The sequence below is a fragment of the Lentinus tigrinus genome (genome assembly GCF_003813185.1).
Source record: "Lentinus tigrinus ALCF2SS1-7 unplaced genomic scaffold L226scaffold_17, whole genome shotgun sequence".
Classification (NCBI taxonomy): Eukaryota; Fungi; Basidiomycota; class Agaricomycetes; order Polyporales; family Polyporaceae; genus Lentinus; species Lentinus tigrinus.
In genome coordinates this window covers 328236-343032 of record NW_027137926.1, presented here as the reverse complement: position 1 = coordinate 343032, position 14797 = coordinate 328236, and the positions used below count along the sequence as shown (strand labels likewise).

General features: G+C 57.0%; 7 protein-coding genes across 7 annotated transcripts; 4 read left to right on the top strand and 3 right to left on the bottom strand.

The window, feature by feature from the left end:
- Positions 1 to 132: 132 nt before the first annotated feature.
- Positions 133 to 1182, bottom strand: L226DRAFT_614064 (uncharacterized protein; the record flags this gene model as incomplete). Its single annotated transcript, XM_067686582.1, has 2 exons — positions 982 to 1182; positions 133 to 931 (listed from the first exon to the last, which is right to left on the bottom strand). The coding sequence occupies exons 1-2, from the start codon at positions 1164 to 1166 to the stop codon at positions 133 to 135; spliced, it is 984 nt and encodes a 327-aa protein (XP_067534130.1). The 5' UTR covers positions 1167 to 1182.
- Positions 1183 to 1375: 193 nt separating this feature from the next.
- On the top strand, positions 1376 to 2394 carry L226DRAFT_465268 (uncharacterized protein; the record flags this gene model as incomplete). Its single annotated transcript, XM_067675908.1, has 2 exons — positions 1376 to 1539; positions 1596 to 2394. 2 exons carry the CDS (start codon positions 1376 to 1378, stop codon positions 2392 to 2394), a joined length of 963 nt encoding a protein of 320 aa, XP_067534129.1.
- Positions 2395 to 3079: 685 nt separating this feature from the next.
- On the top strand, positions 3080 to 4109 carry L226DRAFT_572222 (uncharacterized protein; the record flags this gene model as incomplete). Its single annotated transcript, XM_067684651.1, has 2 exons — positions 3080 to 3261; positions 3317 to 4109. 2 exons carry the CDS (start codon positions 3080 to 3082, stop codon positions 4107 to 4109), a joined length of 975 nt encoding a protein of 324 aa, XP_067534128.1.
- A 1209-nt stretch (positions 4110 to 5318) lies between these two features.
- L226DRAFT_536239 (uncharacterized protein) lies at positions 5319 to 7012 on the top strand. Its single transcript, XM_067681076.1, has 7 exons — positions 5319 to 5569; positions 5631 to 5759; positions 5823 to 5913; positions 5986 to 6046; positions 6103 to 6376; positions 6456 to 6627; positions 6691 to 7012. The coding sequence occupies exons 1-7, from the start codon at positions 5395 to 5397 to the stop codon at positions 6803 to 6805; spliced, it is 1017 nt and encodes a 338-aa protein (XP_067534127.1). The 5' UTR covers positions 5319 to 5394; the 3' UTR covers positions 6806 to 7012.
- A 1241-nt stretch (positions 7013 to 8253) lies between these two features.
- Positions 8254 to 9266, top strand: L226DRAFT_102293 (uncharacterized protein). The gene is made up of 2 exons (XM_067672065.1): positions 8254 to 9080; positions 9173 to 9266. Exons 1-2 carry the CDS (start codon positions 8479 to 8481, stop codon positions 9180 to 9182), a joined length of 612 nt encoding a protein of 203 aa, XP_067534126.1. The 5' UTR covers positions 8254 to 8478; the 3' UTR covers positions 9183 to 9266.
- A 1688-nt stretch (positions 9267 to 10954) lies between these two features.
- Positions 10955 to 11471, bottom strand: L226DRAFT_536236 (uncharacterized protein). The gene is made up of 2 exons (XM_067681075.1): positions 11176 to 11471; positions 10955 to 11104 (listed from the first exon to the last, which is right to left on the bottom strand). Exons 1-2 carry the CDS (start codon positions 11385 to 11387, stop codon positions 11089 to 11091), a joined length of 228 nt encoding a protein of 75 aa, XP_067534125.1. The 5' UTR covers positions 11388 to 11471; the 3' UTR covers positions 10955 to 11088.
- Positions 11433 to 13389, bottom strand: L226DRAFT_524002 (uncharacterized protein; the record flags this gene model as incomplete). Its single annotated transcript, XM_067678856.1, has 8 exons — positions 11433 to 11511; positions 11540 to 11699; positions 11783 to 11870; positions 12097 to 12328; positions 12539 to 12843; positions 12975 to 13020; positions 13086 to 13279; positions 13333 to 13389. The coding sequence occupies 8 exons, from the start codon at positions 13387 to 13389 to the stop codon at positions 11433 to 11435; spliced, it is 1161 nt and encodes a 386-aa protein (XP_067534124.1).
- Between the last annotated feature and the right edge of the window lie 1408 nt (positions 13390 to 14797).

Sequence of the window (14797 nt, the reverse complement as noted above, 5' to 3'; positions counted from 1 at the left end):
ATGCGCCACTACGCCCATCTTGAGCGCATATGTGTTGATCATGTCGAAACAGTTCAAGGCGTTCCTCCTTGCAAATGGGAGAAGTGAGCATATGAGGCGCATATAGTCAGATCATAACTCACGTGTATTAGGCTACAGATATTTGAACGACAGCATGAGTTCCGGCGGCAAGATGTTAGATCGAAAGGTAGCAAGCGTGCCGTCGAGTCCTCGGTGCTGACCGCGTCGGTAGAGTCTCCAGTCAGAAAAGAGCGCCTGCCACGTCCAGGTGCCATGGTTGCGGACGAATGTGCCGGGCAGAGCAGGGACGTGAAGGTTGAGGCCGACTGAGCGTAGTGGGAAGCCTTCGTTGATACTGCCCCGGATCAGGGAAAGCATGTCTCCCAAGATCATGTCCCGACCGGCAGCCAGGATCGCGGCGCTAGGAAGCCAAGCAGGGTTGGGGTGAAACTGGGGGATATATATAATTTGAAACAATTCAAATCCTTCGACGTTTACCAGGATGGGGAGCACACCGGCATAGAGGGGGTGTGAGTGATATTTCGCATCTAGAGCAGCGCGTACAGGTGCGCCTTGCTCCCAGTCGCGCCAGAAACCGGATTCCCTGGCGAAATGGTTGTCGGTGACAGAAGGGGCAGCATCCTTCAGCTGGAACATGAGGGAGGGGTTGCGGCTGGACGGAAGATCCGTGGAAGACCTAGGGACGAGTGCGAGAAGGAACATCTTTTGTAGACTCTGAAATGCGTCATAACCGCCGTTTTGAATGACCACCACATCGGCGCAGATGCGCAGAGCACATTGGTGTGCATCAAGCCACTGGCCAAAGGCGTCGGAGAACACCGAAACACTCTCGAAGCCGAGATCTTGCAGCTGTTGGTTCCAACCCGACTGCGGGTGGGCTAGGACGGAGGCGTTGGGGCGGCATAACGACCTGGGTAGCATGATGTCAAAGATTCAAATCAGAAAGGGAATTTGACTTACTTATGTACCTTCCAATTCTTCCTCTGACACGACCTGCTGCAGTACAAGGCATGGTAGCAACCTGCACACCTCTGCAACCGTATCTCCTCATCCTGCGTTCGTGCACACTCGTGACAACGCCGCAACGCCGCAGACCGAATGGGAGCCGCTTCTGAGACCCCCGTAAAGTTATCTTCCGAAGACATCGTTGCGCTGAGAGCCGGAAGCACAGAGAACGAACAGAGAGAGATGATGGTGGTGGACAAACAAGCTTACTTCAACTTGCCAGTGGCCCAACACTGCACGTGCGCCCCGGAGCCTCGGGCCGGTTTGGAACACTCCAAGTTTGCGCTCGTCCACGACAACGCTTTATCGATCGATCGCTGTTTGTGCAGCCTACTTACTCAACATCGCAATGTCTACTCACGATAGTCGTGCAAACCTTGGCGACTCGCTTCGACGCTGTCATAAGTGCGGGCGAGCCCCGGAAGAAGGTGAACGCTTGCGGAGGTGCTCGGGGTGTTTCCATGTTCTATACTGCAGCAAGACATGCCAGAAGGATGACTGGAAACGTCACAAGTGAGTCCATTGTTTTCATCGAATCCAAGATATTTGTAACAATAATGGTCGTTCAGGCCAGTATGTCAAACAAATGGGTCCATCACTTTGTCGTACACGAGGTGGAACGATCAGCTGCAAAATCTGGGTTATGAGAACTTATCCGCGTTCTCGGAGTCCATGGGGCAGTGGATGGATGCACACAATTGGGCCCTCCAGGCCTGTGTGGATGTGGACGTTATTCAAGCGGGCGGGATCGACAAGTTCCAGAACCCGCAGATGCTGGCGCGGCTTCACCTAGTGCCCAGGGCTTCCCACCTCCCAACCACCCGCAATCCCTCCCTTATGTTCCAGCTCCGCAAGCGAAGCCCCATAACCTTGAACGAACAATTTGTGCAAAGCTCAGGCTATAGAGAGGATTGGGAGCGCGGTGCGCCCGTCCGCGCATCTCTGCGCGACCAGTACAAGACGGACCCCCTATTCGCTGGCTTGGTACCAATGCTGGTCAGTGTCGAAGGGTTGGATATGACGCAGTTCATCTACCGTCCCCAATTCCGCACCGACCCCGTGTTTATCCCCGTCGCCGAGGAGCTTGAGCCCATGCGGGACGTCGTCCTGGCGGACATACTCAAACTCGCAGTGGCCAGCGTCAACCAGAACTTCCCTCTTCGCAAACTTATCAACCATCCTCTTGCCTTTACTCTCCCTGGCCGTTTCGTGCGCAGTCAGGGCGCCTGGACGTGGCAGCAGCTCTTCTCGGAATGGGAGCAGTACCGACACGGACAGTCCAGAGGTCTCGACGAGACTCTCCCGTTACTGCAGTCCGGCATCCCCCCGAAGGAACTCCTTTTCATCTGGAAATCCCTTGCGCTGTAGCATGCATTCATAAATTCTTCGTCCTGACGCGGAGGTGAGTCTTCACTGCGTGTGTTGAATACTTAGTTTTAATATCGATACTAGTAAGGCTTGCCGCTATTCCCATGTCAGTGTCTACTCGCCGTTCCATGCGTCCTATTCGGCTCGCCTCCTTGTTTCCCTCACATGCATCTTCGTTACTCAGCCATGTTACAGGCCCATAGCAACATCTTGCATGCAAGTTGTGTACTGCGATTGCCAGGGCATTGCGAGACCTCGCACCGTCTCTCGAATCATACCCATAAAGCCATCGTCGACGCTTCAATCTCTACTACACGGCATCGGGTCCTACAGGCTGCCTTTGTCACCATGATAGGTCGTTCTTGTATGATTTGTTTCCGTATGACGGCGTGTACTCATCTATGTACGTCCTCGGTCTTCGTTTTGTCTGGCACAGTTTCTCGGCACGTCCATTTGTCTTGCCCACATGGAATCGCTGGGGTGCAAAACACATATGTAGTGCAAAACCGGTACTCTATGCTAGCCTGAATGTACTTTACATGCGTGCGCCGTGTGATAACCTCGTGATAATACGCAAGGGTGAAGCGGAGCTTGCGGCGCACTCGGAGCCGGCCTCAACGCCGCTCTCGGAAATATCCGATTCCGTTTTGTACATCCCTCCACCACCTTGCTCCTTTACTCGAACATGTCTTCCGAGAATACGTCGACAGAGCCTCCAAATTCTTCTTCCTCACCCACATCATTACGACGCTGCCATGGATGCGGACGGACGCAGGATGAGGAGATCCGGCTGCAGAAGTGTGCAGGTTGTCATAGTGTTCTTTACTGCAGCAAAGCGTGTCAGAAGGAGAAATGGGAGATGCACAGGTAAGCTATATGCTATCTCTGCCTCCTTAAGTCGTCGACAACGCGCCCTTCCCAGATTGTTTTGTCGCAACGACGCGAACCCGAAGCCGGGCCGGAACCAACAGCTGCAGGAAATCGGGTTCGAGAGCGTATCGGCATTCACCAAAGCCCTTGGACGGTGGTTCAACGCGCACAAATCGGCTCTGCAAACGTGCGCTGATGTCGTAGTCGCCGAAGCCGGCGGCATCGAAGCCTCTCGGAACCCACAGAAGATGGTCGGCTTCTCCCTGGAGCCGAGGGTCTCCAAAAATCTGCCACCGACGCGCAACCCATCCCGTATGTTTCAGCTACGAGGACGGTGTCTAATCTCTCTCGAGGAGCATCTTTCCCAAACTCCTGGTCACAGGCGCGACTGGGAATGTTGCGCACCCGTACGTGCCGCTATGGACGAGCAGTTTGCGAGGAACCCCCTTTATACCGGCCTTCTCCCCATCCTTATCAGTGTCATAGGCGTCCATATGACACAAATCACGTACTTACCCCAGATGCGCTCTGACCCTACGTTGCTCCGCGGCGCCGTGATCGTGGCTCCCCCGCGGCACATCATCTTCCAAGACGCCGTCCGCCTCGCTGTGTGCAGCATCAACGAAAATTTTCCGCTACGCATTGTCGAGCACGACCCTCTCGCCATTGCCATCCCTGGTCGCTTCATGCACGACAATGGTTCATGGACGTGGAAGGAGCTTTTCCCGGATTGGAGCCACTACCGACGCGGTCGGCACCGAGGAATCGACGTGACGCTTGCCAAAATGCGGTCCGGCTTGCCACCACCGGAACTCATCCTCGCCATGAAGTCTCTGGTGTCCTAACGGGCTACACTGCCCTCGCGAGGTGCGGGTATGTTGTGAGCTGACTACTATATATGCGCTCCCGGTGCTCACTTTCTCCGCTTTCCAGGTGTGTATGCCACGATTTTCGGAACACGCCACTACTATGCTTCTTGAACGTCCCGAGCCCTCGATCTCTTCAACACTCATAAGGGGCATACCCCCGCGGGACGAAGGCAGTTACGTCTACAACCACTACTTGCCTCCCATCTGTCAGGTCGTCTCCTTTGCTCAGTGTGATAGTAAGCTGCCTATGCTCTACGACGTCCATCATTCCTTCCTACCCATATCTTGATCGCTCGTCCCATCGTAGATGCTCTGCTCGCTTCCAACCTCTTCCTCGACGCTTTGGACCTCTGCAAGGCATACTCGCTTACCCATACACATCATGCGACGCTGTACAGCACTACAGTTCGCGATTGAAGACGGGTCACCCGGATCTCGACACACAGCGCAACATGCTTCGCGACTGCGCATTCGAGCCTAGACATAGCGGACCGGATCGATGTACGCTTTTCTCTCACTTATTCTCTAAATTTTATATGCTGCTTTTTGTGCACTTTCACTTACTACGGCCGTGTAGGGTATGTTGCGAGAGCGTTTGGCAAAGTTCCATATCAGGTCATGCAATAACCATACATGTCTGCTTACGTACGGTCCGGAACATACGACCTCTGATGTTAAGTATGTACGTGCGCATCAGCCTCGATAGACTATTGCTACGAATACGCAAGCCTGATTTTGTTCTTCAGGCCTGACTGTCCAATGTAAAATGCTGTTACCCCACCGCCAGGGTCAATCGCCGACCTGTATCGATATCGTTGCAGCACCAATCACAATTCTTCCTGCTCAACAGACGGATGGGCCGGGTGCTTTTCACCGCTCACGTCCGATTCTGGGTAAGAGCAAGACAGCCTGTGAGTAGTCCAGTATGGCATATGACCTCAGAGCGGGCTCATGCGGCCACGCTTTAATGATTCTGCATCTGCTCAAAGTAGTAAGCGAATGTCTGAGCATGGCGAACTTCCACCAGCGTGGGCAACGCCATCATTTGGACGACACCCGGGGACCGGGGTTGTGATTCCAGGTGTGGTACATGGGAAGAAAACGATGTTTGGATCTCGTAAGCTGTACACTTACTAATGCTGCGATCATGCCGCACACTTGCGTCGACAGGCTCGCCGCTAGTAGCATACCGTATATGTCGCCAGCTACAAAACTCATTACTGCAGGACCCGAGGATCCCCCAACAACGCGAGTCCAAACCATGGGCTACGACCTCGATCCGGAGCTCGCTGCAGCTCTTGCCGCCAACCCAGCCTTCACCCAGGCGCCGCCTCCGCCGCCTCCCGGAGTCTCTGAATGGGAGTTCGCGCGACAGTTGTCGTCGCAGTTTGCGCTTGCGCCTATGGTCGAGTATTACAAGAAGCGACTACCTGACCGTGAGTGGTTTATGCGTATGGCGGTGTAAAACAAGCTTGCTGACGGTGCCTCCGATGGCAGCGTCTCTATACACTGTGATTGACAAGCGGATCTCCGTAGAAGACCCGAGTGGGGAAATAATAGTCCGGTATGTCAGGCCATCTGGTGAGGGAGAAACGTTCCCGGTCCTGGTTTGGTACCACGGAGGAGGTGAGCGACTGCCAGTGGCCCCCACAATCTCGAGGATGGCGGACGCTCACCGTGGATCCACAGGATACGTGATCGGCGACCTCAACATGGATGACAACCATCTGCGGACGATAGCGGTAGATCTGAAGCTCGCTATAGTGAATGTGGACTACAGGTTGGTACTCGTGCTCTTACTCGACAGTGTCACGATCTCCCGCGGACAGGCCTAAACCCGCTTCACATCCAGGCTTGCCCCGGAGTTCCCCTTCCCCACGCCGATCGAGGACTGCTACACCGCACTCAAATGGGTAGGCAGTTATTCTCAGTTGCGTGAGTACTATGCATTCCTGACGTCTCCTCATAGGTCGTCGAGAACACCGCTGAGCTCAAGATCGACCTCAAGAAGGGCTTCCTTGTGGGCGGCGACTCCGGCGGCGCAAACGCGTCCGCCGCGCTTGCGATCAGGGCGCGCGACGACCCTTTCTTCGCAGGGCGGCAGCTCACCGGACAGTACCTCCGCGAGCCCGCCATCGCCTACCCTGGGGCGCACCCGGAGAAGTACAAGGCAGAAATCCGTTCGTTCGACGAGTACACGGACACGCCCCTGATGAACAAGGGGCTGGTGGAGCACTTTTTCCGTGGGTTTTCCCCTCTGGTAGCTTCGCGCGCATTCGCTGAGGGAGTCGTCCGCGACCGCTTGTACGTTTGTATATTCAGGTGCATATGGCGCCACACCTTCCGACGTACGCGTGTCCCCCATCCGGGCAAGTTCTCATGCGGGGCTCCCACCGGCGTTCATCCAGGTCCAGGAGTTCGACCCGGTCCGCGACGACGGGATACTGTACGAGAAGGTCTTGCGCGAGGCGGGCGTACCCGCGAAGCTGATCCAGTAAGTCCCAGTCATTCCGTGAACTTTGAGAGCCGTTCCAGGTTGACGATGTCGATACGACAGGTACAAGGGCTGCTTGCACGGCTTCCACTATACGTTCCCGCACATCGGGGCCGCGGTCAAGATAGATCATGACGCTCGGGATGGGCTCCGGTGGTTGCTGAAGCAAGGCGAGTAGACGACGGTTGATTCACCAACTCGGACAATGCGACAACAGCGAAGGGACTCACTCGGAAGAGACATTGGGGGTCAGGCTTCCTATATTTCCAGAATGCTCCAGTATACAGTTTGCTTGAGACCATCCCGCTGTCCTATGAGAACCGCTCTGAACAACTGGGCAAGCTGATATCCAAGCTGGGCCTTGTCATGTCTGCCGAGGCGTCCCGCGTGCGAACTCCGTGAACGAACCTCTCCACATGTATGATGGCCGAGCCGCGGAACGGAGGAACTTCGTCACGTCGAGCACACCATCGCGCAAAGCCACCATGACGCTTTGGACTGCGGACGTATGCACAAACGCTGCAAAGATAACTCATGCGTCAAGTTTGTACTGGCTTGAGTAGAGGGCTGCAAGCGCACCTAGTCCGTGCTCTACCTGTGCGATAATCGACAACGTCGATGCCTCGACCAAGGTACTCAACCCTGGACCCTTTGTGGGAATGACCGCCGTTGTTCAATAGGACTCGTGGCACAGGTCACACGAGCCACAAAATGTCCTCGGCTATAGGTCGGACGTTACACGTACAGTGCAGAAGAAGCCGCGGGATGCAGACAGCAGACGCATCCGCCGCCCAGCTGATGAAGAGATGTCCGGGGTCATGGCAGGGCGCATGCATTGCATGACATTGAGAGGACCCTTCCTGACAGAAGCTGCCCCCGCGTCGGAGTTGATCAATTATCGGGGGTGCGCACCTGCTGACGGCGGCGACACGGCTACGGAGTTGCGAATGATCGTCTTCGAGAATGAAACCAGGCACTGCGCTTTACCGATCGTATGTACATGGAAACGGTCGGCTGCGCAGCGTTTGAGCATTACGTCGAACGCGAACGCTTAACGTCGTCATATGATCCTAGACGATGACGGTATGAGCGACACCGTCGAAACTGCGGAGTAAACCAACGATGGACCTACTGCGCGATGGGGGAGAGATAGAAGGACGCCTAAGAGGGTGCTTTGGACTGGTGTGCAGCGTGCTTGGATTATGCACACCTCGTTGCTCAACGCAGAAGGGCATGGGGGGTGAACATTGCATTGGTGTGAGTCCAGCTGCACACATGTCTCCTCGGAGACATCACAAGACCGGAAAGATCTCTACAAACGCGCGGGAAGAAGCTCGAGTGTCTTCTTGCCTGCGCTCGATCCGTCGAGAAGCGCGATCAAGGACTCGAGCCCTGGCATGAGAAGCATCCTCGGGCTCCTGGAGTGCGGCACGCGCCATTAATGCACACAAGACATTCAATACCGCAGTCCTCGCAATTTGAGCCCAGCGTGCCCGCGCTATCCGGAGATGAACGTGGTAACAGACCGGAGTAGTGTCTCGCAGGAGCCAATTGCGTCCAAACCCGGTTCGCCAGCGCTTCCAAGTCAGTATCTTCGAGTCGAGCAGAGGACTCCAACAGATGGACCAGTAGGTTCGGCGCAATGCCACCGTGCTCGAATATAGCTCCGACGATACTGGTCATCGGCGCTCACATACGGTAGTCCCGTGTTTACCCCGCATGGGAGGGCTGTATAGCCGACCCGTAGCAAATACCCCTCACGTTGGGAAACAAAGTCTGCGATGCGCGCAAGAGGACATCAAGCCCGCCCTTCATCCGTGGATAGCACTCATTAAGCCGCTGATCTCGTAAATGCGGGGACAGTTCTGGGGCTATCGACTCCTAGCGAAGGACCAGTGTCACGCCCAGAGTCCTTGGCACGCGGCTGTCGGACCAACGATAGTCATACTCTACAAATCGCCCCCGTGCCAAGGACCCCGACAGTGTAAATGGGACTCGCAGCCGCCACCACATGTCATGCAGGTCTTTGTCCCACAGAGCGCGACGTGGCACCGACCAAGACATATCAGTGACGGACCGCGGCGAAAGGGGGGAGGGGGCACAAAAGAAAACGTAAGACATAACTCACTGAGGCCAGCTCATGGCAGGTGCATGCTTGCGTGCGGCGTCCAATGCTACACGAAAGCGGCCGCAGAGCCGGCACACCTACCCAGCTGTACGGATTGGACACCGCACGTCCGTACAATCCGAGCGGCGACTCTTTCAGTAGAACCACCACCAAGTACCGTGACAGGTGTATCTGGATACGGCGGTGTCAGTCCTTATGCATACAGGGAGAGACGCGAAAGAACTCATAGTTGGGCGGAAGACCATACCTCAACATGCGGAGTCCGATGCAAACGTCGCTGTGTTGCGTGCTTAGAACCGGTCGAGGTAACGACGAGCTCAACCCAGTAAACAAAGTCAGCGATGGTCCGCAGTGGCAAAACGATCTGGCGCAATCAAATCTTGCTTCCATACTACCGATGCCCGAACTCACCTCTAGAAAGACCTGACGATCGTCCTATTCAAGTTCCGGTCGAGATCTGTCGTTCCTTCTTATACTGTAGACGATCATTCTTCCCGGAAATAGTCCGGCTGAGAATAACCACCTGAATTAGTTGAGCAACATGAGAACGGCGGCGCGCGTGGAAGTTGGCCACAAATGACTTACTTCCACAGTGAGAGTCGGCGCCCTCCGTAACAAGGCGGGCAAGCGACCTCATAAGGTTTTCCTGCGCACGCTGTGAGTTCGTCGGACACACAGGCCAAGGGCTTCCCTTCGGCAAAAGATGGCCCGACGGCCCGGCATCGTGCATTTGTTCACACGACCGTCGCGATGAATGAGGACAAACGTCCTACGCCCGACAGCTGTCGCGCTTCCTGTCCCCCACAGACATCGGTGGTCGCCGCTGCCCTGCAGTGCTGCGAATCACGGCCATGCACCACGCAGATGTCCGAGGCTGCAGATAAGAGAACACATCAGCCCGACCATTCCTCGGAACTGGCGGTCAGCGACTGGCAAACCTTGCGATTTCAACCAGCGCAACGTGAACTATGTCGTGGAATGACGGCAGAGTGAGGTAACATCGCGGTCAGCCTAGGGTAAGACCTCACTAGCCAGCGAGAAGACAGGCATTGTCCTCGGGGCCGGTGCGCACTCCGAGTGCTTCGCAACGGAAATGAACGACCGTTCCTCTTGGACAGTGGACCCGCGGCCGCTCGAGCCCCGAATAAGTTGCGTGAGCCCCCGCCACACCGTGTCTTTCATGGAACCCAGCGTCGAACGCCGCAATGCCTCCGGCTTCCCATCGCGATCCGACTCGTGCGGCGGCGGCGGCGGTGGCGCGTGCCTTCTGGGAGAGAACTAGTGGCCCGGGAGTGTGGAGGGGAAAAGTGCGGCGCGTCATGGAGAAAAGGGATTGCGTCCGCGAAGCTTGGCCGTCCGCCTTCCACGCACCCGGGCTTCTCATCGATCGTGCAATGGCGAGGCGACGATTTGGAGAGATGAGAGAGATGGCGAGCAAGATGGTTATTTCCCCGCATTGGAGGATCGGGGCAGGGGGATAGGCACGATTCAAGTTTCAACGCGATGGAACGGCGAAATCGGACCTGGAGAACCGGTAGGCAGCGACATCCATGCTAGCATCCTACCCTCGCTCGTGAAAATCACCTTCGGAAGCGCAGCGGTGCCCCGAAGATGCGCCGAGACCGCACGCAGAGTCCCGGAGCACCTGGCGGGTGCAAGAGGTCCAGTGCGCGCGGCGACGGACAGCAGCATCGATGCTCAGCTGCAGACATGTATCATCATGCGTACCCCTTGTGATGGTTAATCAACGGTCTGGTCGCTATCAGGCGGAATTGGGTACGCTCTCTCACCAACATCTGATGTTGAAACATGGCTCCAAAGCCATCGTTGCATGGCGTACACGCGCGGGAAGATAAGTAGGACGCGTATCCACCTGCTGTGGCCAAGCCCGGTCCAGAAGGTGCACGATGACGACTCGGCAGACTCGGGTAGGGTGCCGGGGCACGTTCGTCGCCGTCCCCCCAAAAGCTAACAGGCTTTGTTACAGTCCTGGCCGAGGCACGGAGTCAAGGTTGGTCTAGGAGGGGATGAAGGCGAAATTTCATGGAGATGCGCCCACCGTCGCATTTGCTCCCGTGATGCAGATAAGCAAAGTCTCCATCCCGCCGGCGCGCAGCGCCCAAACGCGGGAAAAGCCTGCGTCCTTGTAACGGCAGCGGACTCTTGCGCGAAGGATTTTCCCGAAGTGCAGACGACCCGCGGATCGCAGTCGTAAAGGCTCCCATGTTCCACGACTGACTTGCTCGATGCGCTTGTCCCGCCACAATCCGCGTCGCTCAAGGCGGACGCACTGAGGAAAGCAATCCTGGTCAGCGGCGAGCGGAGAACACATTTTAGAGTCCTCCCAAGGTGCGCTAAGCCCGAGTCAAACCGCACTCACTGACGCCGACATAGGAACGATCGTCCCCCGCCCAATATAGGCGGCCGCGCACCGTCCCGAAGCGCATACCGTGGTCGCCCTCCGAAGATGCATCACGCAGGGACAATGCCATTGCATGCGAGATGCGGCTGCGAGAACGTCGGAAATCCCGTGGGACCGCGTCGCAGTGCGCGGGGGCCCTGCTGTCGTAAGCCCCAGGGCCAACGTCAGCACACGAGCTGCGCGACAAGCACAAATGCGTATCCCGCGCATGTTTGTCTGACATGGCAGTGTGGAAGCAGAGTGGGTCGGGTTCATTCAGCCATAGTGCCAGTGGTAGCTCAGACTGCCCAGCCCACTGCTAGGACCGAGCGGAGGTGGCAGCTCGGTCCCGCCACTAAGTTGTCAAGTCCCTGCGGGCTCACACGCCATCTGGAGGGTCTAAGGCTGACTGGACGATGAAGGATGGCTGCTTACCAGAGTGAGTGCCAGTGTCGGCGCGGTTTTGAGCGTGGAATCCCGTTCGGGATATGACCACACCGTACACGCCGCCCTTCCACGCAATCCTCCGCCATGTTCCTGAAACTATATTCCAAAGCACATTCAGCATTTGTATTGCAACAGTGCAACAGTGCACCCTGCCACTGGTTTCAGCATAATGTGCTTACTTGCGCGGAACCACGGGCTGGCAGAGACCGCCCGTCTTTCCGAAAGGCCCGGAGCTACGTGTCGTAATGCGCCTAATGGGCGACGTTGCTGTGGAATCCTACAAATTCAGCACATATGTCGAACAGTCGCATCGAGGCTTGCATGGAAGGAACTCCAAGCTCCAAAGCTTCAAGGCCGCATTCGTCCAGCAGCCACTCGCACAACACATGTGCGCCACCTATCAGCCAACGTTCATGGGTAGCCACTGGTCACAGTTTCAGCACGTCCATCGGTCCCACGAACGCCCACATACGCCCACATCTGAACCACGCACCTCGATGTCGACGTAGTGACATTGACAAGTCACAATAAGTACAGTATTCATACTGTACCCGCCCAGACCGCGACGGTACATGTCCATTGTCGTGCGCGTCTGGACTCGGTCGTCCTCGAGCCTCGATCGACGGTCAAGCTCAAGCTTCGCCAGTGGTCCGTGGTCCGTACTGGCCACCTCGAGGCTCAGGCTCGTCCTCGGAGAATCGTGCGCACCGACATCACGGCGCAATCTTCATTCATGATTCCATAGTCTAAAGTGACGCGTTAGTCGTGAGTCGCCTCGTGCTTCAGCCTGCTGGACTTGCAGTGTCCCTGACGACGTCGACCCCCGGGGGGCGCGGGAGCGCGCCGCGCGGTGCACCCAACCAGATCTCTCCCGCGTCCTCGGCCATAAGTACCAGAGCCTGGCTGAGGGCTCTGTCGGCCGTCGTTACGCACACACGTCGCTTGACGGCCGCGGGCCTGCCAAGCTGTCCGCGACTCGCGAGCGTCGAGGCTCGGACCGTAGACGGCACTGGCATGCGACGCGAGTCGACCTGTCGCGCCTCGCGTTGCTCGCGAGTCGCGATATGGCCTCGTGCGTCGGGGCGTGCGCTGGGGTGCCAGGAGTCACGCTCTTGGAGCTAGGAGCTTGGAGGGCGGGTCGGGCGGCCACGTACGGCAATCGAATGAACCAGTACGCGAAGGGCGAGGACAGCAACGGCGCTCCGATGTGACCCGCGACCCGCGACCCCGCGACGCGCAACTTGCAAGGTCACGGTGGTCTCGCGTCTCGGCCGTCCTTGTCGCGCTTTGCGAGGAGGGGGCACGAGGCGGAGATGCCGCATGCGAGTCCGAGATGGTTAACGCGTATGTATGTAACGCGTAGCGACGCACTTTCGTCATCGATATCGACGTGCGCGCAGCACCGATCGGACCTCGCCTGGAAGTCGGAGCGGGAGACTGCGTCACGACGATGAGATAACACGAGTATGTATGTGTACTTACTTTGCAGTACTTAGCTCATCATAGCACTGAGCAGGGCCGCGGAGTCCGCCCCGGAGGTCGGTCATGTCGCCGTCGTAGGTGACTATGAGGTTCTGGAAATCGCTGTGGAGCTCGAGACGGGGTGGACACGGCGACGTGCTGGAAGATACGAATGTGCTGGCACCCCGGTGCGCCGCCCGCAGTACGCCAGTGGTCTACGCAGCAGGTAGAGTGAGGCTTGAGCTGGATTCTGGATTCTGGAAGGTACATTGTTAATGTACAGTACAGCCTTCGGACGAGGGCCGGAGTGCGCAGCAGCGTCCATTTCGCCCGTCGAGAACTCAAATCCGAGTGTCAACGTTCAACGTTCAACGACTGACTGACGTATGTATGAGTACATACGTGGTGAGCGCACAGACGAACTCACGATCTGTATGCATTGAGCGACGCGTTCGGGACCCGCGCTCCGTGTGGGCACCGTTTCGAAATTCGGAGAGCGTCGAGCGGCGTTCAGCGGTTATCATGCTCTCAAGAAGACGAACATGTATAGTCGTACACGGCGTTGCGGCTGCTCCGGAGTGCCGCGTGTATGCTCGCAGCTTGACTCGAGGGAGGAGGAGGAGGAGGACCCCGTGGTGACTGAGGGGAGCGCGCAGGCGAGACGCGGCCCACCAGGAGAGAACGAGCGACTTGGAGAAAGAGTGAGCTCGAGAACCCGTGCGCAGGAATAATGATAATAATAGTAGTAGTACTCAATCATCACGACAGAGCCGAGTTTCGAGGAACCTCGGTCTTCAGACTCCAGACTCGCTTCGTGAAGCCTCTCCAAACGCGAAAATGCCCCCGCAAAACGCTGAGCGCAAGGAGCCCGGGACCCGGCCGGGGTCGGACACCTTGCGGTGGTCATGGTCTGGCGCAAGTATGTATGATAGGCAAGGGACCTTCGCATTTGCACCCGAATTCGCGCAAGCCCGACTCGACTCTCGAGACTCCAGTCCCTTCAAGTTCCAGCCGCCTCCGAGGCTCGGAAATTGGCGGCAGAAGAGCGGCCGGCTGCCTATCCTGGCAGTGGGTACCCTGCTTGTCCCCTGGGGCCTGCGGCGATGATCATATTCAAGGCGCAGGTGCTTTAATACCTGACTTGTGTACTCGTGCTGAGTAGATCCGAGCGGCGAGTGCGCAGTCACTAAGTATGTGCTATGTGCCATGTATGTAGGTATGTAGCCAGGCTTGAGCTTGAGCTTGAGCTTGAGCCTATCGGGCATGCGCGCAGCGAACGTCGAGACGTCCGAGTCGAGCACGAGCACGAGAGCGAGAGCGAGCTCGAGAACGCCGGCGGATCCGGAAGCAGGGAAGCCACGTCTTACCTTGCGTCTACGTACCCCTACGTCGCGCTCGCGCTCGCTTCCTTCTCGGACCGAGGACAGCCGCAGCTAAGTAAGTGCCAGTGCATCGCGGCGCGAGGCTATCTATGTAAGGCTGCATACCCGGGAAGACTCAAGAGGTTGAGTATTACTTACAGGACGTCGGGAGTCGGGACGGGACGTCCGCACTGAGGCGCAGAGTTTTGATTGCCTGACAATTAGCGAGGCGGGGTGGGCGCGGGAGGACGTATTGGTGGAGCCATTTCTATGGGCGTGTATGGGTCCACTGTAATGATACCGTGACCGTATACCGTATACTTGCCGGCTACATACATTACCAGTGCCACACCACACACCGCTCACGAGACC